The 26,250-nt window shown below is 41.0% G+C and overlaps 1 protein-coding gene across 11 annotated transcripts in view; it reads right to left on the reverse strand.

Annotated features, from left to right (window-relative positions):
* Positions 1-26,250, reverse strand: part of itpr1b (inositol 1,4,5-trisphosphate receptor, type 1b) — a 102,053-nt gene that overhangs the window by 27,202 nt on the left and 48,601 nt on the right. For 5 of the 11 annotated variants that reach the window (XM_058631218.1, XM_058631216.1, XM_058631213.1 and 2 more), the window contains 11 exons: positions 23,867-23,902; positions 22,033-22,080; positions 20,497-20,626; positions 18,277-18,461; positions 7,890-8,073; positions 6,926-7,188; positions 5,055-5,255; positions 2,749-2,859; positions 2,444-2,539; positions 2,236-2,370; positions 1,526-1,633 (listed from right to left, as the gene is read on the reverse strand). In XM_058631218.1, the coding sequence (XP_058487201.1) occupies positions 1,526-1,633; positions 2,236-2,370; positions 2,444-2,539; positions 2,749-2,859; positions 5,055-5,255; positions 6,926-7,188; positions 7,890-8,073; positions 18,277-18,461; positions 20,497-20,626; positions 22,033-22,080; positions 23,867-23,902 (1,497 nt within the window). The remainder of the gene's footprint in view (positions 1-1,525; positions 1,634-2,235; positions 2,371-2,443; positions 2,540-2,748; positions 2,860-5,054; positions 5,256-6,925; positions 7,189-7,889; positions 8,074-18,276; positions 18,462-20,496; positions 20,627-22,032; positions 22,081-23,866; positions 23,903-26,250) is intronic. The other 6 variants (XM_058631223.1, XM_058631221.1, XM_058631222.1 and 3 more) reach the window with 2 other exon arrangements.

Consider the following 26,250-nt stretch of genomic DNA (forward strand, 5'->3'; position numbering starts at 1 on the left):
CATTCAAACTGATTTTTTTTTTTAAACTGAGTTTTTATGGACCTTTCAAATGGGAAAACTAAGTCATTTTTTTCATTCAGACCATGCTCTGATGTGAGAGAGAAAGGAATAAAGAGATGAGTAAAGCTGGGTGAAACAATTTTTCTACTCACGCTGCTGTAACATGAAATAAGATTTTGTAAGTTAAGTTTTAGAAAAATATATGACATGACAATCAGTGTAAATATTGTGAAGGTGGCTGTAAATAAATCAACATATATGGGTGTCTCCAATCCATGCTGCTTCAAAAATTCAAACTGTATATTGTTACAAATTGTACTTCATACAGGTGACTTCAGGTGACTGAAAATAAACTGAACCAACAACTCAGGTTCAGAACACAAGCCATAAATCAACATTCCTTTCAGTTATTTTATGTTGACAGGAAAACGTGCACGCCTGCCAATGTACTTGTCATCATGCCAAGGTACACAGTGACACTGAAAAAACAGTGTCACCGTCACGTGACTTGAGTCACTTCAATGCCAGAACATGGCACAACACAGATGTCTTAAAATAGAAGTCAGGTGGTGGCTATGCAGGATGTCAACACTGGTCATTACACTAAACAGTCAATATTGATCATTATCACAATTAACATCTGATAATCACAGGCTGATATCTACTCCTGAGTAAAAGCTGAATATGCCAAAAAAGAAAGCTGTAAAAACTACAGTTATGAACTGTGTTGTGGGTAGAAATTTTTTAAACACAATAATAATTATAAAGTTATCCATCAAGGTGAGTTTGCACAATGCAAATATTACAAAGGCATATGGTACTGTGGAAAAAAAGTCTCAGGGCACCACCTTTGTTTACTTTGTTGTTTTTACGTCTCTCCAAATCTGTGAGCAATGGCATTTTTAGATCGAGGTGATGTGACAAAGTTGGTCTTAAAAAGTCATCAAGCTGTACATTAGCTGCACACATACAACACGTGTAAGTAAAGCTCAAGCATGTCTTGCGTCAACCTTTTTCACAGAAGATATTTGTCGACATGGAATAGTAGAACAAACACAGATTCTACCAGTAACATTAATTATGGTTCCACTCTAATTATAGGTCACACTAAATATTTTTTCTGGCTTTGTTCCCATAAAATAATTGAGAAATAACTATACTGTAGGGTCATTAAAGCAGTGCTAAAACAACAATAGAATAGATTTTTGCACAGTGCTGTGTACTGGACCTGTGTGCCATGTATAAAACATATTTTGGCCATTATTAAATCAGCAAAACTGGATGTATTTCTTTATGTCTGAAGAAGAGCTTTGGCCTGAAATGTTATAAAGTTTTTTTGTGATAGCAACTGCCCCACCCAGTGTTGAATGAAGTTAGACGTGCCTGCCTTTTCACACTTTCTATAATTAGTATAAATGACTTAGTGTCAGGTAGTGGGAATAAAACAGTGACTGTGACAACTTCAAAAATCCAACTCGACACCCAGGACCTCACGGCCCAACTTAGATGAAACCTAGCAACTGACCTCGATCTGAGCCGTGTGTTTGGCATAAAACTCAAGAGCCTCGTCGCCTTCTCCGTACGTGCCCCCCGGCTTCAACATAGCCTGCAGCTCCTTGTTGTGTCGCGCTAACTGAAAAGAACAGCGAGCGCCACCAAAACAATTACAAACACATCAATAAGACACGGACACCACAGAGATTATGTTTTGTTTGTTTTTTTCTTAAATATCAAAGAGCCGTTTGCTTCCCAGTTAATGTATGAACTTAGCATGTGCAACACTCGAGCGACATTGCTGGTGTTGCACAGCTGACTACAATGCGTGCCATTTACTCTTTCTTTGAATGCAGGACGTTCCTTCCTTTCAGGAGTGCAGGGGTGGCTGACAAGTACAACAACTGTTGTTGTTAATATAAATAATAGTTTGAGCTCGGCTATTAAGCGGTGCACAGCCTTGAGGGTGAAACGTGAAGATGTGTGTGTCACATGTCTTTCGCAGCCACAGCAAATGAAACAGACAGAAAAAAAAAAATGTTAATAATAAAAGATAAAATACAAATAAATATATATATATATACATATTTATAATAATAATAATAATAATAATAATATAATATAAATATATATATAAAAAACAAAACAAAACAGAAATAGTAAAGCCATTGAATTTCCTTGTATTGTACCTATATGTTCATGCTGCAGTATTTAAACACAGCTGTGAGAGCCTTGGCTTACTTGATGCGCCAGGATGTAGATATTATGGCCGACATTGCGTGGGGACGCAGAGTGCTCCTCCTCTCCATCCTCACCCTCCTGTGGCTCCTCCACCTCGATCTCACCCTGCATGTAGGCCTTTTTTATCACCTCCACCTGCACGGAGATAAGACTGTCACCTAACATTCTACTTATTGTGCAGTGTGGCTTTGAACGATGTCCTACGCACCAGCTCTTTGGGCCTCATGTTGTACAGTATCCTCTCAGCATTCTCGCTGTCATGGCGACTCTCCATGATTGCAAGAAGAAGCTTGGAGGCATTATTCTGCAAAAGAATAAATGAAGTCACAAACACGATCAACTCTCCAAGTCAGACCTTTTCACACTCACACTATCATCACTATCATATGTGGTGTGTTAAAACACCTGTAATCATAATCTCTAGAGAACAGTGTGTCGAACTAGCTGCTATATGTGATGTGACGGACAGGGGACTGTGTTGTACAAATGGAAGCATCGTTAATGACAACTCACTTTGAGCTCCAGCACCAGATCCATCCTCTTCTTTCCCAGGGGGTTGATGTCATTGAGGATGAGGGCGATGATGATGTCAATACCGTTGCATTCATGAGTGGCAATGCAGTTCTGTGAGGAAGTAAATAAACATAATATATAGTGACAACAAAGAGGGGTACAACTCCGGTTTTGTTGAAGTTATCAGTAAACAGAGCAGCACAAAAGATAGATGGCGTTTCTAAAGCAGGCATTCTTCAATTCTCACCAGTTATTCAATTACTAGGGCTGAGAAATGAGTTGATAACCATTTAAAAGCTAAAGTCTAACTGCTTCTTCTTTGGGCTTTGACCTACATCCCCAGAAAATTTCAATCAAATCAAAAATTGTTTGTCACTTCTTGAGTTATGCTGCTCACAGACAAACGCAAGTGAAAACATAAAGTCATTAGTGGAGGTAATACTGTAATTTTCCCCCAAAAGCCAATGGAATAAAAAAAACATCTGTATATACTGAATCAGTATGTTATGCACATTTCTTCGCCTGTTTTACCTCAGATGTTTTTCTCCGTTTATTACCATCTTATTTCTATAGTAATCACCGCTAAGGAAAATGTGTGTGGGACATAAGGAAGGATGAAGTTCAATTTCATATAATAGATTCTGATTCACAAAGCTTTTTATGTGAAGGTATGACACCAATTACCAAACTAAAGGGATATTACCTGGGAAATAACATGGTATTACTGCAGTAATATATCCTTATTACCACACTATTACATTGTTATTACAAGCTGTAAATTGTATTAGGTATAAGAGTTGTTATCCAATTACAATATTACTGTACTGTAATGTATAATGTCGCCCAATCTTCACTGATCAACATCAGACATGTAACCCAGTAATTGATACTGAGTAAAATTATGTGTCATCTTTATAACCTTTATGACCACATCACCACTAATTTAACTTGATATCATTTGATCTCCTAGTCCTGGTTTATTCTTGTGCTAAATTACTGACTTAATGTTCAATAAACAGTAAATGTAATTAAAGTACACAGGCAGGTTGAGTTGTAAGAGGGGTGGGGGTGCGATAACATGGTGTTTTTCATTGAACTATTAAGTGATGCCAGATTTGAATATCATGTAATATATGTATTATTAAACTAGTCTTTGTGCCTTTTTGTTGCCACATATCGTCAGTTCAAGTTTGGTAGCTCCTAAAAAGTCATGCTGTGTGCTGAGTATTGAGTAAGTTCTGTATTGCTCCTCCCTGGAAATCAAACTCTTCCCAAACTAATGTGAAGTTGTTACAAACTGCCAGATCCAGCTATAACTACAGTTCATTTTCCCAAACATGTGCCACACCCCAAAACTAATCCATGGCCTCCGGCAGTTAAATGGTTTGGAACAAGTGTGTAGCTCCAATTTAAAAATGCTGCTAGATAAACACCAGTGGAATAAAAAGAACAAAAATAATTCCAGCTCCCGCCTCTCTGAGCAGAAACACACAGCGGTGCTTTGTGTAGCCTGGCAGTCACCGTTTGCGACACATTTGAAGGAATTGTCACTTCAAACTGCGGCTCCAATTGCTTATTTAGTCATGCCAGTTCCACACTTGCCATTAAATGACCCCAAAACCAGTGGGAGCAGAAGACGTCACCATCATGTGAGAAAAGCAAGCGATGCTAATCCATGCCAAAGGACAAACACACGCATGCTACCCACGGTGACTAAAACACTTTGAATGGAGTGGCGACAAATGTCTCGCCAAACTGGACCTTCCATACAAATGATTAACCCTTAGAACACAAAGAATTTTAAATATACAGTATATACAGAGGGTATAAGAATGTGCAATATAAAGTGTCGTATATCCTTTTTTTCAGCACAACCTAGGCAATCTGATAAAAAAGAAATTACTTTCACCAATTTGTGAAATTAAGAAATGTGTCACAGTTCAAAGGTCACTTGGGTTGTTTTTGTGTACAAAAAGAAAAGAAAACAGTCTATTTTGTGACTTCTGCACAATTATTATTGCTGCTTTATATCACTACTGAAAATGCGATATAAAATGAATCATAACTTACTCGACAACACATAAGAAGACGAAACCCCCCCCCCCCCCCACATTATTTAAAGCCTGAATATGTGACCTATAAACACACACCCCCAGGATGTCCATTTAAGGAGTTGTGCATTATTCCCCGTGCAATTTACCATGGGTGAACCTGCGGCACTGATCTGTGCCACGTAAACACTAAGGGTTAATGTCACACAGTGTGAGCCTCCACGGTGGTGTTCTGAGAATACACATATGTATCACCTGGTTCTCATGACAGGGCCCTTGGCAGTACTCAGTCAGGCTTTCCACAGTCTGGTTGATGAGTCCAACGTTCTTTTCGTTGATGTACAGTCCCAGCAGGCCCAGTCCTCCCGTTGTACTGCCACAAATACAGTCCAGGAACTGGAGAGTCTCACACACCAGGTTGTAGTTATTTTTGTTATTCTGGTTGCGTAGAAAGTTCTGTGGATGGACAAAGGTCAAATATAGAATCACTTACTGGGGCACGTCTTCCTATAGACAAAGTGTGAGTTGTCCTTGTCAACATGGGCATATTTCTGTTAAAGGAGCAATATGCAACATTCTGCCTCGTGAGATGTCGGGAAAACAAATATTACAAATGTAAATATAAAGTACTGAGAGTGAGAGAATGACATCAGACATCCTTCTACGTGTATTGTTTGTTATCTGCCTTCTGTTTTAGCAGCAGTTGTGTTTGAGTACCACACAGCGAAACGACACACCCCTTCCATAAATAAGCTGCTTCCAAATGGGGTTGTTTACCATGTTCACAAGACAAGAACATTTGAACACTCCCTTGTCATATTCACAACCTGTATGGTGTTATGTATATGAAGTGTATGACATAATTCACAAGCAGAGAGGTGAGCGGAGGGCGACTCTCTGGATTTACGTCCAAAGGCAGTTTGTTGTTGCATAACACAAACATCATGGAACATGTGACTGTTTTCTTTGGTGGCTGTACAAACTCTACAGCCACCAAAGAAAACAGAAACACACGCCTCCAGGGTAAATGATCTCTTTACTACAGTTTAATAATCCTTGACACTTTTTAATCAGCTCCAACCTCTCTCAATCTACGACATAAATGTCAAACATGTGCTTTTATATTCAAAACTCTGTATCAACCTGTGCGACGTCCTACATTTTTCCATCCATAACTAATACGAGACACCTCCCCCTCATTTTTCCAATAGGTATAAAGGGGCTAACCCATAAGTCAACATTTTTTTTTTGAATTTTAAAGACTGACTCAGGACCTGTCTACTGAATGATGTTTAGTCATTTTTACTGACTTGCTCCTCTTCTTTTTTGTGTATGCAAATGTACGTATGTAATGTCTACACACTCACTTGTACAATACATTTACATTATTTAAACTGCTATGCGTCTTTTTTGATGTATGTTGCCCGTCTTTTGAAAGATGATATTGCTGCTCGTCTTTCCAGTTTCACTGAACTTTTGTGTTTGCTAACATTTGACAGTGAGGAGAGATTCCCCCTCATAAGCCCGGAGGAATCTCTCCTGCACAATGTTTTTGTTGTTATTTCACTGCTTTTCACATTCTCTTCTGCCCGGAGAATCTTAACCACATCTTCTTCAACACTTTCCTGTTTTATCCCTCAGTGAGAGTCAATTCATCAATGGTGCCTTGTTCTGCTTTTGTCTTATTTTTAGGCATGTATACAGCATCCTATACAGCAGCCAGACAGTTACTTGTCTGATCACAATCTTCTCAGTGAAATGATCGCCTGTGGTGGGATGCAACCAGTAAATCAATATCTCACAACCACACTCGGCGAGGCAAGGCAAGATTTATTCAGCAGCTATCATTTGCATGTCACCACTTAGGTGTGTAAACGGGATCAGGGTGAGAAGGAAGTGTTCTGTCTGGCCTGCTGAAGCAAACATTACCAAACACAACACACTCCTCAACGTGAAACTAGACCAAGTCGGCCCAGATATGGAAACAGCCACATCAGGAAGTTATGCAAAAGATGACTATTTTCAACTCGGTTTCATTTCTGTATAAATGAGTGTGGTTAGGAAATGTTACCATGTCATGGGCCATTTTTTTTTTCAAAAAAAAGCTGTCAGCTGTAACGACTGACCTGCAGGTCTCTGTTGTGGTTCTCGCAGAGCAGCTGCATGAGGCGCAGGATTGGCTGCATGATGGTGATGATGACGCTCATCTCACCCTCCTCCTGGCCCTTATCGACGGGCGGGACGGGGGCGCCATCTGCGGCTGCCTGGTGCTCTTCGGCTTCAGCCTCGCGGCGGTAAGTTGTGAAGGCTTTCTTGGTGACGGCGGAGGCCTCCACCAGCTGCTCCTTCACCTCATCGGTCACCACGGCGACCACCGGCAAGTCTTTGACTGACCAAAGGTGTAGGACAGAGAGTCAAACATCATTATGAAAGAGATGCTTAGAATCATGCACAGAACATTTTTTCAGGGAGATTATGCTTCAACAATATGTCACAATTTAATTTAACTTATGATTAAATTAAATTAAATCTACGCAAGCTTTTTCACAGTCACCTGAAAAAAAACTAGAAAACCCCCAAATAACTGACAAACGTCGTCTCAGTTTTTCCAAAAATATAATTTTGGCAAATTTCTTTTCTGTATGAACAAGATACTTGAAAACAACTGAAGCTTTCATTCTCTTCTTGAGAACTTGTTTTTAATGAAAGCAAACATTTGTTTTGATTTGTTTAATCCACTTTTACTGTTTGAGACCCTGGGGGTTACTCACTGAGGTAACTTGGAAAGACATTCACAGATTCTACCTTCTGAGATCAAGTTAAAAGTAGTCAAAAATGTACTGTAGGGAGACAGAGGAGCTAAAATCTAGTTTCAGTTTTAAGTCAAAATGACTTCTTTTTCAGAAAAGTGACCTTGTTAATTCAGAATAATCATGTGAATAAATGTAGGGCACTTTATGTTCAAAAATAGAAAGTACACAGCCAACAGTGGTAAATTTTTCTAGTTCAATGGTTTCCACGTGTAATTTCCTAAAAAATTATAATCACACGGTTACTCGTGACCTGAGCTCCTGACCCCTGACCCCTGACCTCGCTTGCGTGCTGGCGTGTCTTTGTCCTGTGGCTCCTCATCCTTCTTCTTGCTGCCCAGGTCACTCGTATTGACCGTTACAGTGGCCTTGATCTCCTGCTGAGCCAACTTCATGCGCTCATTAAACACCTTGAAGAATTTCTCAGATTTGTTGTCCCTGGTCAGACGGTAGTAGAACGAGCGCTGGGCAAGAAGAATAAAAGAGAGGGAGAGAGGACAATTTATTTAAAAGATGATTATGCAACGGCTGCTCCAGACGGAGCTTTGGTGCTCTGTGATTACCAAGGTGGTTATGATTTGTCGGTCTGTGAGTGACATAGCAGAAAAAGTGGAAGAGGGGATTGGACCACATTTTCTGTCGATGAGAAATATTAAGATTGCATATGATTAGATCTGGCACCCTTTGGGTAAGAAGAAAATTATGTTTTCAACAAGTCTGACTGTACAAATGTGTCTGCTATCAGCTTGAGTGACAGGGAGAAAGGTGATGAGGACATGTGTCCTCAAACCAACTCCAAATGTGGTTTCTGTGGTTGGAACTGAGCCTTCAGGATGGACTGGGAATGTTCAGACCTGAACTTAGTGCGATCTGCCCATGATTGGATCACTCTGAATGGGCCTGAATTCTAGGTATGATCAATGACTCAAGGCCATAAAATAACTCTATGCTAGCATTAGGGCTGCAACTAATGATTATTTTCATAACCAGATTTTGTCATCATTTGGTCCATAAAATGTTGATCAGTGTTCCTCAAACTTTGAAATGATGATGTTCTCAAATGTCTTGTTTTCTCCACAAACCAAAATGATTCAGTTTGATTTATTTGTTAAATGATACAAAGAAAGCAGAAAATATTTACATTCAAGAAGCTGAAAAATCTGAGAAACTTGTTTTAACAATTTAGTGAAACACATCGATTATCAAAGTAGTAGACTCGTCGAGAAATTCAGCCCCAGTTAGCGTGTGGGGAAAGAGGTTTTGGCATCATGCTGATTCAAGGTGGTTGACCTTCAATTTAACACGAGCATCTTATCGAAATTGACCTCGATAAGAACATCCCTGCGGTGTTGTCGCCTTTGCTCTGACTCATTGTATGTCTTACAGTTCCCCCTCAGTGCTGAGAGTCAGATGTTTGGTTAGACGCCATTACATAAGCCGCCTCCTCCGCCTCCTCCTCTCACACATGCTGTGAGGCCTCACTGTGCTCACCTGATTTTACACCGTCTGCTCTTTGTCCCCGGGCACAACATGTTTCTGGCTCCCTGAGGACGCGAGGTGTTTGCACTTAGGATCAGGACAAGCAACATCTAAACAAAGGCCCGAATCGAAATTTGCATGCAGCCAAATTCAAATGACATGCAGACACAGAGACGCATGTGCGTTAATGCAAAGGCATGTCAAAACAGCACATTTACACCCGCAGGTAAAGACACACACACCCACACACAGCTGAGCTCTCGTAGAGCATGCTGCAGCTATGCAGCAGTGAAAGTTTGCAGCAGTATGAGTAACAGGTTTGTGACGCTGAGGTAAGGACGCAAATATTCTGCCTATTAGAGTCACACACAAAGGCCACTCTTGTCTGAGAGCCCTGTGTGCACGGAGCTGTTGTTTTTCTGCAACGCGCTCATATGTTCTGTCCCATTTTCCTGCCGACAATCCCTCCTTATGTAAGACCTATAATCAGCTGTGTGGTTACAGTGAGGGCATACGGCGTCTTGGCTTTAACACTGTTACATCAGCCTGCAGGGGGAAAAGAGGTAAAGCGAGAGAGGGGAAAACCCTGCCCTACTTTACCGTGCCAGAGCGGCACGGAGTGAACCTGTGGCGTGAGACGCAGCAGAGAATAGGACCGAAAAGAGGACCGGGTGGGTGGGTTGAGTTGCATGTAGGACTTACCACGTACAAGCAAGCATGTAGATCCTGGGGCACAGACGTGTTACATAAGACTCTAGCTAGGTTTAGCTCAGGAGCACTCTAATTTATTTTTAAGTGAAGAAGGTACCATCAATTATACAGAATTGTATTAGCCACCCATCTGCGTTTGAATTCATTTTATTATTTTAATCAGACGCTTTTTTAATGCTTTTGTAAAGTAAGTGAATTTAGCAATGTTTTCGCGCCTTCCTGCGCGTGCTTTCATCTTATATCATACTTGTTTGTGTTCCACACCATGTGATCCCTGAGCACATAAATAAATGAAATTAAATGAAACATTATTATTATTTTTTTTTAAATATGAAACAGTGAGACCCTCTCAGTGAAAATCTCTGCAGAGTCATTTGATTTCAGTCCTAAGTCATGCAGAACACTTAATGCGGTAACAAGTCCAGGTTGTTTTCCTCCAGTCTTTAAGCCAGTAATTTGGTCCTGCTTGTTTTTCAAGCCGCCATGTTGTTGACAGGATACGGGTCATTTGATGATTGTGATCTGATTAAGAGTCAAACTTGGGCAACTGAGCCAGCTGACAACTCCAGACGGAGACAACAGCCTCAGAATAGCAGCTCGACCGGGTAACCATGTAAAAAAATAAAAAATAAAAAATGTGGCCTTAGAAACTCACTGAGGCACAGTGCCACTGTGACTTTATATAAATATAATTAAAATAACAAGATTCCGTCCAGATTAAGTCATAAGTCATTAAGTCACTGTTCAGGCTTGCTGAGTTTCACAAAGTCATACTAAAGAGAAACAACAATGTTAAAAATGTCTGTTGTGTTCCTTAATTGGACAAACTACAAGGTTTTAAGTTATCGGCTGAAGATGTGTCAGAGAAGCATCTTAAGTATTGTGCTTTCATTATCAATTGGAACAAACTAGGCAGCTAAGGCCACCAAAAGGCTGTCTACTACAATATATAATAATAATAGAATAATGTAAACAAAAATCAGCTGTTGATAAGATATATAAGGGTAAATCCTGTTTGTAGCTTGATTTATAGGTAATTGACTAAACACTGAATCCCAGGCCTGAATCAAGTATATTTATAGGTTAGTGAGTAAGAGTCCCGGTCTGGCCACATGCTTCACGCTCAGTGGCAGTTGCTACTCTTTGAACAAGGGGAAGCTCATTTGCAGGCCCAGTTATTCATATGTAAAACTGAAAATGCAATAACAATGTTTTTTATTTACATATTTGTGTAATATGTACAATCAGAAATGGGCTATATGGCCGAGCAAATAACACACAAGCGGCTGCTATGTGTGTCTAGACTTAGTCAGAAAAGACTCCAGTCTCTTGTATATTTCTACAACGCTGTCAATCAAAAAGTGGTTCCGCCTTTCAGACGGTTCCTCCAATCAACATGCATCATCCCAGCGTCGGCGCCTGCGTACTGCTCCACTGACTCCCAGAAATGCTGACTTTCCCTGGAAGTGACATTTTTGCCACATTTATCCAATCACCGTCTCGCTCACCTCAGTGAAAAAACTATTCTGTGCCGTCTCACAGAGAATGAACTTGTCACATAGTTGATTGCGTTTTAGTGCACTTTTAATAAAGAAATGTAAAACCCAATATTATATTTATTATATGACACCTTGCTATCTTAGAGCAATCGCCTCTGCTCATGCTGTACCTCGTGCTCCACTGTTGCTTTTGTGTTTGAAAGCAGAGCGTCAACACCTTTTGTCATTCAAAGAAGCGGCAACTTACATAAGGAAACAGATTCAGGTCATATTTTTAAACGATGTGTAATTCCTCCTCAGTGAGTCATTCTTGAATTAAAGTGGTCCTTCCAAACTTTTCTTCTGAGGCAGATTAACCCTTCACATATCAAACGAATCACGCTGCTGTCACTTCACATTCAGCACAACAGGTTTTAAATCAACTCCTAATTCTGATTCAAAATGGTGCCTCAGTGGGTCCTTGGTTGCGATTATTGCGCACTTCTCCTTTTCCCTTCCTTCCCTGTCAGCTGCCATCCTGGCATCAACACAAGCCAGTTATGTAAGGCCCGTTTATACCGACAGCTCAATTTCTTTTTTATCTATCTCCCACCTTTCCAGTCTGACACTTGGGTGAGCGACACACAACATCTCTGTGCTTATTGGAGAGTTTCAGTTGCGCAGGGTGCGGTAAGTAACCAAGGAAATCTGCTCTTTGATGCCAGATAGGAGGTTGAAATGAGAGAAGTGTGTGTTCTTCAAGATTTGGTTCAGGGAACAATGCAATGACAACAACAAAAAACAACAAAGATTCAGATGATCTGACTCAATAACTGCAAGGGCAAAAATTGCAAACGAAAAGTATAAAGTGAGACTAAAATGCACAGTATGCAATTTTTTTGCAATAATTTCGACATACCCTCACTTTTCAGGTCAAGCATAAGTATAAGGACCAAAACAAAAAATTGCGTGGATTCAGCCAATACTGAGAGGAGAGAGGAGAGAGGAGAGAGGAGAGGCTTGGTTGGTGCAGAAGCTTAAATTAGACTATAGATGATGTGTCAGACAGTTTGAAGAGGACACTGTCAAATGTGAGCATTTAATTATTAGAACATTTTTATTTTGCATCATCCATAACACTAAACTCTGACCGATGCGATGCGTACCAGAAGGAATGAAACTGTAAAAAAAACCCAAACAAACAAAACATCTACCATGGATTACAAAAAGAAAGCTGCAATATTGCTCAATAAAATCCCGTCAATGACGTGAAAGCTTCTATTGATTACTGCACTTAAACAAACGTATGTTACACATTTCGACCAATAAATCCTCCTAAATGCCGCACAGTGGCCCTTTAAAAGGAAAACCCCCCCGGCTCACTCTGTGGTTAGAGTAGTACAGATATATATGTGATGACGCTGATGCCTCACTCTGGAGAAGCTTTTTAAAGCTTTCCAAGAGGTAGCTGTGAAGTGAACGTGAACCAAGTGGTGATGGGGGGGAGGAGGAAGACGAGGGGGACAAGGAGGAGAGGGAGGGGTGTTTGGAAGGGGCTAAGGGTAGTGGCGTGCCACAACAAGCCTATTGAGTAAGAGTGGCGGCACCTGTTTTCTCCTGTGACAGTTGGGGATCTGAGGTCATGCAGGCAGCACTGAGTAGATGGATGGTTGGCTGGGAGGAGCAGGGACATCTACACTTCTTCTCTTACATAAAAACACACACACACACGCATGCACAAGCAGACACACACACACACGCGTTTTTTTGGATAATCTTTCCAGCCTCTAAGTATATCCTCAGTGTGTGTGCGTGTGTGTGTGTGCATGCTTACTCATAGTCTTCTCTGCTGTCTGCTTAAGTTACATTGAACAACAACCTGGAGGATGTGAGCATACATGCATACGTGCCACTCGTCATGTTTTGTGGTCCGTGATGTTCTTTTGCGGACTTGGGTTATGTATAGAAAGTTATGTAGGTCAAAAAGTAATGCTGAACATGTGTTGCACCCTCTTTCAGTGAGTAACAGTCAAACATGCAGTCCTGCTCAAAATTACCGGCACCTGTCTCAACAGAGGAAATCAATGCAAATGAACCAATTCTGAAAAAGTCTAAATGTTAATACATATCATTCAATCAAATGTATATAATGCAAAACATGCAGAACCTCTTACAAGCCTGTGCTTGTAAGTTCAGCTATTGACACATAATTATGTGTACTTGGCTTTTTTAAATTTAAAGGAGTCCAATTTTTCAATTGAGGCCATCTTGTCCTTTTTAGTATTTATTTTATGTTGCTGGACGTGGATGTTAGGTTGTTGTCCCACTGAAAGACTCAAGACCTAATAATGTTGTTTCCTGACACAAATAATGCATTTCATTCCAAAATGTTTTGGTCCTCCTTTGATTTCAGAATTTCTTTAAAGCTTTCACTGCCTCCAATACCAGAGGCAGCAAAGAAAGCCAGCGATTTAAACCCTGTTCAGGATTACCGGCAGGTTGGGGTCACATTTCGATTAATTATGCAAATAATCATTAGTTGCAGCCTTAGTTTGTACCAACCCTTCCTTCAAATAAAGACATGTCAACAAAGGCAGAGCTTTTTGAGGATGCATTTTGTGAACTGATGAAAAACAACAAAGACAACAACAACATGGCTGTTTTTGCCTCTTTCATCAGAAATATATTATCACATCCTCCTCCAGTGTAGCTACGCGTGTTGCCAATCAGCCATAAAAACGTAAAGGGTGCATGGGAGTACAGTATGTGGACAGCGACAGCCAGTGCACTTACATACATGTTAAAAGTCATGTAAACACGTTAGAGTAAAATCAAACTATTCTTAGTTGGACTAACATACCTAAATAATTTGAAGTCTTAAATGGACTGGAGTACGTTCTGCGCACACACCAAAATGTCCTTCCTTTGACTCAGAAGTCGAAAGGAGATGACTTATAATCTGCAGTACTGTTGTCGGAAAAGAACAAACAACACCATGGCATTGGCTGCGAAGAAGACCCACTCACTATTCACTGTTTGATTGTCTGTGACGTAAAAGGTCAATAGGAAACCCATTCAAAAGTGCTATCTTATAGAGAGATGAGGCGCAGTCAAACATAAACGGTCCATAAATTGAAATTCTCCTCCGCATGTATACTCGGACTCAGCAAGTTGTCCAATTGACTCTTGAGCTATAGCCACTTTATGGCTTTTTCTTTTATTCAAACAATAACTGTAAGTATAATGAGCACATATATACTTACAGTTACAGATATAACGGGTTGGTCTTCACTGGTTTTAGCTGCACCCGTTCAAACAAGGAAGAAGATGGCAAGAGAGAAAAAAAGTCCAAAATTCCTTTAGGTTGAAAGCAAGTGCTGAAAATGCGTCAACAACATTTCATAATCACAAAGCAGTGACTGATGAGGTGAAGAAACTCATGACTCAGTGTTTAGGATGAGTGGTGACTTTTCCATTCAGCTGCAATTTAGTCAATTTAGTCAAAAAGTAATACTGTGACTGCAACTGCTATGGCCGCTTCATGAAGGGAACTGTTATGGATAAATGACCAGATGTGGAATACGTGTAGGGATGACGCAATACTACTTTTTTGTGTCCAATACAGAAAAATGTGTCCCTTTAAACCATGACGCTGTTAACAACACATTTGTGCCATTTCAAGCTATTTCAAAGACATAATTCCCCAACTGTGTAACATATTGTTTTCCCCATAAAGAAGAAATAAACATCCCACAACATGACTCAGTGAAAATGCAATATCCGACCCAGTGAATTTGACCTGTATCGGACTCCTCCCTAAATATGAGGCAAGGAAAAAGTGTGAGCGAAACCTGCTACAGCTGAAATGACTCTTTGAACAACAATGTTTCTGAGCAGACAACCCCCACAAATGCAATTATTGAGATTGAAATTTAATCAGAGGATCAGTAAGAGATCGGCCCAAATGGTCCAACTGAATTTCCGGGTTTTTAATATGCTTGACCTGATGTTTGAAGGTTAGGCTCTCATCATTTTGAAGTTTCCAGCTACTTTGATTATCAGGTGCTCTCTAAGGAGGGAGTTCTTTGTGTTCTGACCCAGCCTGTCCCACAGTGCTGCCAAAGACAGTCAAGCTGTGCACCCTGGATGAATTCATTCTCCAGGAAACAAACAATTCACCGTCTCTCTCTCTCTCTCTCTCTCTCTCTCTCTCTCTCTCTCTTTTTCCAAACATTTGTTGGCTGCGCTACGACCCCAGATTACCGCAAAAACAAACAAATAGACTGCTTGGAGAAATCTGTGGGCATGTTTTTGTCCTGCTTTTCATTTAGACAACAACAACCCTTCTGTCCTAAAAAGGGGGCAGGCAACCCGTCGTTATGTAAGACAGGGAAATGTGATGCATCTGCTGATATGTTATAAATTCTCTCTGAACCGTACACAAGCCATCAACAAAGCTCGCTTGTCCCCGTGTCATGCCAAAGAAAGAGAAAAACACCTCACTTGAATTCTGACACAAGAAGCTTCTTTATCATCATTTACGACATTAACTGATGTGCTTATGAAGTTCACTGGAGGTTCTTTGCTTCAAGAACATCGCTCTGTTTTGTTGTGCTGCTGCTGCCGATTGCAGGTAAATCATGTGATTATGACTAAAGGCTTTAATTTGTGACCTCAGAGCAGTCTTTGTCTTGTTTGTGTCACATTTTTGAATTAGAATATCAAAGAGAAAGCTAGAGCTTCACAAAGGAATCAAATGGATCCACACCGCAGGCTACTTTAAGCAGGGGGCTCTGGGCTTCTCTATCATGCTGTGACCTCACAAAAGTCAACCAGCACATGAATGACAGTCAACAAAGTCACATGAATTAGAGGCCGTCCAGAAACTGTGTTTTTTGACAAACGCCTCCCAGAGGGGGAAAATCTCAAAACGCCGGCCTTGTTTTTCCGTGTAGACGGCACATACGATTCTTTAGGAAACCCATGACGTCATATTCCCACCTCTGTCTTGCACTGTCATTCATTGTCTTGCGTTTGGAGATATCACTAGAGCACGTCCCGTCTTTAGAGATTTCACACACGGGGGTGAAAAAAGTGTTGAATTGTTAAATAAGGAGAGGAGAAAACAAAACCTGTTTTTACTTGAATAAACAAAACAGATCAGAGATTGTTCCACACACAGTCAGCTGCACTGAACATCCACAGCTCGCTTGTCTGTGACTCTGTTTATGACTGTGTGTGTGTGTGTGTGTGTGTGTGTGTGTGTGTGTGTGTGCAACGCCGCCTACAGTAAATACAGTTGTATGGATCTCACTGCATTCTGCAGCAGAATTTAGCATTCTTGTTAAGTATTTAGATTTATGACAGAAAGTCGCTAGATTTGCTATAAGTCACATAGGGTCTGTAAAGTTGCTAAATATGCACACGGAAACGGCACAAACCGTACACTTAACCAAACAGACACTATTTCCCTTTCTTTCCCCTGGATTTGGTTTCCGTTTCTGTTATTATATCTAATGTTTACAAGGTCTTCTTCTCTGTTTTTTTAATGTTACAGCACAACTACAGTCCTGGCATAAGTACTACAGCATTTTGAGTCGTTTTAGGGGGTTCCGTGTGGACGCAGATATTTCCTGAAATGATGCCGTCCTTACGGGGAACTTTTTGAAAGCGGCAAAGAAAAAGATTTGTGCCGTATTAATCTCTCCTGGGGAGGCTGTGAGGAGAATAAGGAGAAGGAGCTCTCCTGAGGCCTGAGGGCATGAGGGGTTGTCACTTTTATTGCTCTCTGTCCAGCAGCAAGGCTCAACCCGGTTAAGAGTTCAGCTGGAATGCATGAAGGCCACAGGGCTCAGGCAGCAGCTTATGTAACAGGAGTCATGTGAGTGCCTTTGTGTACACACCGGGAGGTCGGGCCTCATCAGGTAACGACACTTTGCAAAAGGGTCTGTTTATGCAAGACAACACACAGGAGCACGCACACACACAAACCACATAACCAGAACACACTCATAGACTGCCTTCAAAAAGCACACACTTTTTGAAGTAGACATAACACACACACACGCACGCACGCACAGATAGAGAGAGAGAGAGAGAGAGAGAGAGAGAGAGAGAGAGAGCACCCTGCAGAGCTGAAATAATGCAGTTGCAAACATAGCAGCTCTCTCTTCCCTCTCAAAGTGTTTGCTCTGAGGTTCGCAAAGAGTTAGCGTTGCTGTAGCAACGCCCCGGCTGGCTGTGCAGAGGCGATGACGTGTTTGGCTGCACAGCTTGGACTTCTCCCAGCTAGACTACTGTTCCTCTTCCTCTCACTTCCTTTTGTCCCCTTTGTGTATGGCCTGAACTCACTTTCTCCGTGTGCTTTTTTTTTTTTTTGTCACCCTACAACTGAAAATGTCATTAGGTATTAGGCATATGTCAGATGGCTTTTACACCCAAGTGTGAAGGTGCACTTTAAAGACACAGACTCAGATTTTTGCAGCTGAACTCGCTAACATCGTTCCCATTTTGTCCTGAGGAATTTTCTTTCACCCCTGCGTGAACTGTGACATCACAAACACAGCAGACAGGAGTCGCAGGAAGAAGAAAACAACAACATGGAGATTTTGTCCGTCTTACTTCAGTCCCTCCTAGAATCTATCTTTTAATTGATCGGACTGATGGAGTAGATAAAAACCCACGTGCATTGCAGAGTCCTTTAACATGGGAGTGAATGCTAAATAAACACATCCCCACTGGTAAAAAAAAACCCGTTTAGGCCTGGGATAAAGCAGGTTTTTAAACATGTGGGGATGTGATATAGATTTGTTGATAACAGTGGACCTCCGGGGCAATGACTAAACTTGTTGACACCACTGCTGGGAATCCATGAGATAACAACTCTGTTAGATTCGGTTCATGCCTCTTTGAAGGGTATGTCTTCAGATGTGCCATTTATTTGCAGGAAAGACCTCTGCCCCATTAGCACCATGAACACTGTGACCCCACCCCACTTACCTGGATGACTGTGTTTCCGCCCTCCAGCAGTGCAATGGCTAAGAGGATGCTCTCCTGGAAGATCCGGTCACTGGTGGCATTCATAATAAGATCAATGACCAGATCAGATGCTCCCTCTTTGTCCAGGTGGCACTGCACCTCTGCCAAACTCAGGTCCCCTCGGCCTCCGACCCCGGAGCTGACAACTATGGCAACAGACGCAAAACATCGGTCACAACTACTACCATCATTTTAAACTGCTACACACATTATATAAAGTGATAGTTCAGGTGTGTGTGCTAATGAGTTAATAACATAGTCGACACTGACTGTACTCAGCGCACCCCTGTGCTGAGAACCAGCAGAAAGCATGAATTTAGCCATTTAACTAAAGCTTCACCTAATAAAATGCACACCTGCTTAACTGGACTTGCTTGAGCTAAGTTTCAAACTTAACTCATGTCTAGTTGCCTACAGCCAACTACTGAAAATGAATATGACTTGGATGACTGAGAACCTTCGCAGACATACACCTGCAAACTGAGGTTTCTGTAACATTTAAACACCAAACATCCCCACACCAAACTCCCTAGAGCAAAATGATGATGATCTACTGCTTCCTCCTTCAGTAAGTTCAAATGTGTCATGTTGTGACTCCAGTGCATAAAAATCAAAAATCAAATTGACTCCACAAACTAAAAACACTGATTTTCTCAATAGACTTTGGTGTGTGAGAGTGAGCATTTTACAAACCTCTGTTTCCAGGCAACAAAGGCTGCCAAATGGTGAGATAAAGCAGCAAACACGTTCTTAAGACATCATAGACTTAAGAAGCAGGTGGAGATTTTATTGGGTGAGCTTAAACTTATTTTCCTCTGTGTCCTTGCTGGCAGCCATGTTCACAGCGAGGGCGAGTGTCCATGTTTCAAGCTGGTTCATGGTGAAGTACCAGTAGCTACACCCAACACTTCAAACAACCTGTGTATTTTTATACATTTATCCATGGCAAGTAATTATAATATGATTTTTTTATGTGTCATTAAAATACTTGTGCTAATATTAATATGCTTTAAATGCTGCTGCCACAGCCAGCCAGGGAAGCCGTGATGAAATAACAGCACCCATCAGAGCCATCTCTGATGGGGCGAGTCACTGAATCAACAACAAATCCCATTCTGGGCAGAGCTTGGCTCTCTGGTCGCCTGGCAACAGCACGACCTACGTTATTGCCGAGGAGAGAGTCTGTGTGCTCAGTAGCCACAGCCAAGGTCCAAAGTCTTAAAGGGAGTACAAGGCCATGGCTGTGAATAAGATCTCGTACTTTTCTCTCTTTCCATCTTTCTCTCTCTGTCTCTTTATCTCCACCGAAGCTAGAGATGAAAGATGAGTCATCTCTCTGATGAGAGACAAGACGAGAGCGTGTCACTGGAATAAATAAATGTCATTTGTGAACTCTGTATTCAATTTGTGAATGTCGGTCTCAGTTGAGTTTGGATGACTGGAGAGACATTTTAAATTAGCTGGTCTTTGTTATCTGTAAACGTGTTGCCATGAACTTATGGGACTTGTGCACAGATGGCATGCTGGTGTACACAAACATGTGTGTGGTCCAGGTGGAAAGCTGCGATGCGTTTACTGAGGCACAACGGAAACTGCTGCGGCTATTTGTGATCTGTGTAACATCACACACATTTCCGGCATGACAGTTAGGTGATATATTCTGAGAAAACATTCTGTGAGATTTGAGATTATTTTTAATTTTGAACTTCAAATTTCTGCCACGAGGGATTTTCATTGGGATTATAAATTCATAGATGCATTATTGACATTATCAGTGTCTATATTGTGTATCAATCTAACATTCAAGCAAATAACAAATATGTAAAAATGATATATTTTTACATATTTTTATTTTTACAAAAAAAAATAAAAATATATATAATATAAATCAGAGTGTCCAGTTTACATTAATATGATTTGTGAGCTGTGTGGTAACTACTTTATGACCTATTTTCTATTATAAAACTTAATATGAGCTATTTTATTGTAATAATTTTCCAAAAAACTGAATTTGTACGTTTATGAACTCACAAATCTGAATGCTTGATTCCATTTTTGTACGATACTCCAAACCTGATGGAGCACTGACCCAGTTTCTCACAGTAAATCATATTGAAGTCATAAAATCTTATCTTTATGAGCATGCTATACAAACACTGTTACACACACACACACACACACCTGTGGGAGATTTTCCTTGCGCCCCAGAAGCGACTGGACCGTTGCTGAAGGCTTGGAGACTGTCTCTCCTCTGGCCAGGTTTGACATTCCCATAGTATCGATTAACCAAGATCTGCCGCAGAGCTTCTCCCTATCAGTGGAGGGGGAAAAAATAAGAATGTTAAGTCAAGTTACTGCCATGCCATGTCACTGGAACCCAGACAGCATAACTGTGCTAATGTGGCACATAAGATCGCTACATTTGGACACACTAATGCAAGTCTCACATCAGTGGGTATATGCAATATTATGCTGTGATGATTGAAAAGGACAATGGTTTAAAAATGCATTTTTGTTTTCTTGACCATCTACAATATCTTCTCATCATTACACCCAAGAGCTTTTCCTTTCATATTTCTGGATGCTTAATCCTTTATTTAGTGATTAAAGCCGGGGTAGGCAACATATTCTTGGGCGTTATTGAACACAAATTCCATAGTATCCTTTAAGCAAACTAAGCCGCTACTTAGGGCTCCAAGCCAACAGGGGGCACCCAAGAACGTCTATAATGGGTAGGAAATACAGATAATACTGTACAGGTTCAAGGGCCACATGGCGGAGTAGTGCCTACCGCTGTTGCCTTGCAGCGAAAAGACCCGGGTTTGAAGGAAGGCCCTTTTCTCCAGGTACTCTACCCCACCTCAATTTTTAAGTCTGTTTTTTTAATATTGCAAATATTTTTTACATTTAATTTAATTTATCTTTGCATTGCAAAAACAGCCCTCAGTAGATTTCTTGCAGATTGCCATATTCTTATATAGTTGTTCAACAATCAAATTCATACACATACTTACTGAATCAATGAATAAATAAATCAAACGTTTCCTGGAGAAGTTAAGAGAGAGACACAATGCTCCTATTGGCTGATCTACTAAGCAGCTGTGCGTACATGTCCTTTAGGTGGGAAGGATGCTATTCCAGGATTGTCAATAACTGCCTTTTGGCAGAGAATATCAGCGATGGAATAATAAGCGGAGCTCAAGGTGGCAAGCGGCGATAGTCAAGTTTTTATACAACACTGGGATGAGCATCAACTGTTTCTCTTGCAATCCTGCCTACTGCAACTGTTTTGTATAAATACAAATAAAATAAAATCTCTTTATAAAGCCTTTATAAATATCACATGCTCAGTGTGGAAGACCGTGTTCAACCTTTTCCCTGTGGTCATAGTCAAAGTCGAAACTGTGCTCTCTCGCCCACCACAACATACAGTATGCTGACATTCAGCATTGCCCTGTTTCAGTTTGGTGTAAATCGGTGACACACAGTGACATAGTGTACTGTACATGCTCCCAGCATAAGTCACAGATTGTCAAAGAAGAGATGAACACCCACAGCTGAAGTCTCAAATTGCATATCAAATAACCAATAGGCGGCTTAGGAAGTGAGAAAGTGAATGATCTGCTGGGAAAGCTGTGTCACTGTGACGGCTTCACCACAGTCTGTCACTTGTCGACCAGCCGTAAGATGGAGGCCGGGACCGAACTCAGTACCTACCCTCCTTTGATCCTCCAGTTGCTTCTGTGGCTGGCTGGGATCAAGCTCCTTAAATAGGCGAGGTGGGTTAGCAGAAAGCAATAAAATCAAACAAAACAAACAAAAAAAAAGGAAACAAAAGAGGTAAGAAAAAAAAAAAAGGAGATTTGAAAATGAAATTGGAAAACAAAAATAAGGAGTTAATACAGTGCAAATTAGTTACTTTACTAGCATGCCGGAAATTGGGTATAAATTAGATCATGCAGTTAAAAGGGAAGTGGTTGTGAGGTTGAGTCATGCAAGGGTATGTGCAGAGGAAGACTGATACTGTTGTACTATTGGAGATCATCATAATCCAACACAGTTAAAGCTGTGGTGCGTAACTTTTCATTATCAATAAATGTCCGTTACATTTAGACGATTGTCTGAAGTCATGGTTCTCAAACTGTGCAGCTCGCTCACTCCATCTTCATCTAATTTCACTAAACCAGTGTCTGAAGTATGTGTGAGGAAGAGGAGGATGATGAGAGGCCAAATGATCTTATCGGGAATAAATCTGCCTCCTGTGAAAAGTCTGTAGCTGACTTTACTCGGCCTATTGACACCACTGTATTTTAACGTTGACGATAATGGAGTTAACTCGAGAGGTTAATATTTTCTCAGGTGGTACTTGGTTATAATAATGTTTAAGAACCACTGCTCTAATGAGTTCACACAATCCTCATTTAGGGGCGGGTCACACTTTCCACATCCGCTTGTGTGCAGAGGTCCACTAGGGTCTGCGTGACCAAGAGCTTATATGAGTAAATGGAAATGCAAAGTGGCTAAATGGTGTTTAGATCTTGCCCGGAGACATTCCCATGCTGCACACAGGAAGTGATTTTTTTTTTTTAATGTTAATAAAGATGGTGGCATCAGCAATGTTGTGCTGGTAACCCTGCAAACAGGGTGAACGAAAACACAAAAATGGAGCCCACAAGAAGTGAATCCTGCCGCTCAAAAAACCTGGTCGTTGAGCAGTTGGTTGGGTGGATGCTTCTCGTCCCCGCCCACCCCTGCACTGCTGCTGTATTCACACAAACACTCCCTCAGTGAGGTCTGATAACCTTGCTTTCAGATGAAGGAAATAATGTTACATTGTTTCTGTTCACAAAGACCAAACAGAACGGCAAAAATCACCAAAAGTTACGCACTGCAGCTTTAACTAAAGGCGTTTGGTTTGACAGTTCAATCATCAATTATTTGTTAATTAATAGTCTAAATTCTCTCGAGGGCTCTCTCTTGACAGTCGACTTGAGAGAAGGACATTTCAGACCCCGTAATGTCTGGCAAGTGGCGACTCCCTCATTAGTTTGCAGTCACAGCAGCAAAAGTGTTTAAATTATTTACATAATAGAATCACATGCTGTTGAAGGGGGTGGGGGCCGGTGGTGGGGGAGTAACACAAGCCATGAGAATGAGAGAAAAAAAAAAAACTGTCCAGCTTACATAATAAAACTGTGAGCTACTGTCACAAACTGTAGGCACCGATCTGACATGGAAAAACACCTCACCCATGACATCAACACCCACCCCACCCCACTGAAAGAAGTCAGGAAATTGGACCTGAGCTCCATAACCAAGCGGTGGAAGGAAGAGATGAACAGGGGGCAGGAGAGAGGGAAGGATGGATGGGTCGCACAGGAGGTTGGCAAACGCACAAGGGCAAATGTAGCATAATATTCACAGAGGTATGCACAAGGGAGCCCTCGAAAAATGGAAAAAGGGCAGAGAATGGGTTTTGACCTGATCCATTAAACACTGAGCACAATAGTAATGGGGAACATGAGCAGTGAAATATGGGTCTTAAACACACCTCAGCTGGGACGTCAGGCTCAGGTGGAGGTGCCAGCTGAGTGGAAATAAAAAGCTGGTGTTAGTTAGTCACAGTTAAAGGATGTGGAATTAGCTGCATTGCTTCAGTCTCCAACAAGTAGCGACTTCCCTGAAATACCGCTCTGACCCAAAATCGTGAATCATAAATGCAGCTGTATACTGATATGTGCGTATAACAATGTGCATCTATATAGATCAAGCTCCAGTGAGTGTTCTCAGACGTTTGAATAGCACTTTATAATTACACCAGTCTGTGGTGTATGTCTGCATGTGCCTTTTTAGCAGCTCAGCAGTTTGCCAGTCACATGCAGAACTGCAAATCATACATATGTGCGCCAGGTGCAGAAAGAAAGCAAAAACACACCGTTACTCACGTTGTACCGTTACACAGCGCTAGTCTAATACAGTGCTTATGGTACACTGCAATAACAGCAGCAAGAAAAACAACAAGCACAAGCTCTGCACACAAGAACAAGGACAACAAAAAGAAGCTGTACGCTCACCACTGCACTATTGATCAGCGATATCACCACTGCACTTTGATGTGTGTAGTACTCTGTGGTTCCTTTAAAACACTCTGCTGCTGCAAAGGGTTGCTGCCTATCTCCTCCACAACACTGCAGTTATGAAAGGGGAATTTGTGTTTTTATATCCGTCCGAAAACACATGCATACACAAATGTGTTGCTGCTGAAAAAAAATGTATTTTAAATGATGCAAGAGTGGTAAAAATTAAAAAAAACTATAATTTCCATAAGAGTAAATATCATATTTTCCTCACAATTCAGCAATTGTTTGCTAGTACAGACTCGGAGGCAATTTCCATGTTCTCAAGCTACTGGAACTAAAAAAACAGGTTTGACAATTCTGCAGGCAGTGAATATAAAAAAACCCAAAAACAAAGCACAAATAACATTAAAATGAACCTTTGTGGTTTCCTACTGTTGCTAATGAGTGTTAAGTTTATTTAAGTGGAGTAAAGTGGATCAAACTGAATTAATTAATAATTACATAATAAAACTGGCAATCAACTTATGAAATCTCTACATTTTCATTATATTTAATAAAAAAACCAAATAGAACTCTAATGCAGAGCAGAGGACTTTGAATTACAGTTATTAAAGAGAAACAAAACTAAATGTATACATACACTCGGCACACACACACAGGTTTGTGCAGCTATCTTTTAAAGGACCTGCATCGACTCCCATTCATTAAGACAGCCTAAACAAAGCCTTTAAAGTCAGTTAATGCCCGACCCTAACCTGTAACCTAAACTTAACCAGGTCCTCAGAAATGAGTTTCTGCCTCATTAGGACAAAAAATTGTTCTCCATGAGGACGTCTGGTCCTGACAGTCAGTGTCAGTGCTTGTCAGAAAAGGTCCTAAAGAGGTGGCAAATACAAGTATGCACTTAAGCACACACACACACACACACACTACAAAGTAACTTTGCAGAGTAGCAACTGTAAAACATTAAATTGAAAACATGCAATGGAGCGTAACATGGGCATACAGTATGTTTCCCCCTGTGGTCCAGTCATGCTGGTTTATGCTGACTAATTGGAATTTCCCTCTATCAAACCGTTTACGTCAACACACTGATTTCCACTGAAAAATGGTGATGCATCACACGTTGAATCAATGGTCGCCATCTGTCTCCACTGTTGTCTTATTCAGTTAAAAAACAAACAGTTGTGGATGGTGGAACATAAAACCCACCAGTTAGCGAAACACGACCTAATTACTGTCAACAGCTCGCGTGTGAGTTGCATCAGCTGGACGTGCTGTAATTGTCTGCATCAGTTCCACTTGTGATGCTTCCTACGATGTCATGTTTGTGGCAAAAACATAAAAAGAACCCCAATAAGATTTGTGGTTAAAAGAAACATTTGGCGCTGAAGGATCTCACAGATCAATGAAAAACCTGTACACTCCTCCACAGATGCTGGTTGCTTTCTACAAGGAGCTGCCAGAGGATAAACGCTGTCTCTGTATAAAATACAAACTAAGAGATGCAATCCACGTCCAAAGAAAAAAAAAAAAAAAAAAAAAAAAGCCAGACACAATGTGCACCATGTACACCTAATCTCACCAGGAAGTCGTAAAGGAAAATAACAGCTCATATTGAAAAAAAAAAAAAAGACGCCAGGGGAAAAGGCCAGAAAGGCGGTTTTGTAGAAACCTCTGCTGAAAAAATAAAATTGGCCTCTTGCCCTTTAAAAGAGTCAGACCACGAACCACTAACAGGTGCTGTGTTGGCTGAAGTTCACACCCACTCCAACCCCAACTTTCCCATGTCTCCCCTCTGTCTGTCCTGGGTTGCCTGGGCCGAAGTGCACCAAGGCTACTGTCTCCTGGAGGA

Source organism: Solea solea, chromosome 6, assembly GCF_958295425.1.
Source record: "Solea solea chromosome 6, fSolSol10.1, whole genome shotgun sequence".
Taxonomy (NCBI): Eukaryota; Metazoa; Chordata; class Actinopteri; order Pleuronectiformes; family Soleidae; genus Solea; species Solea solea.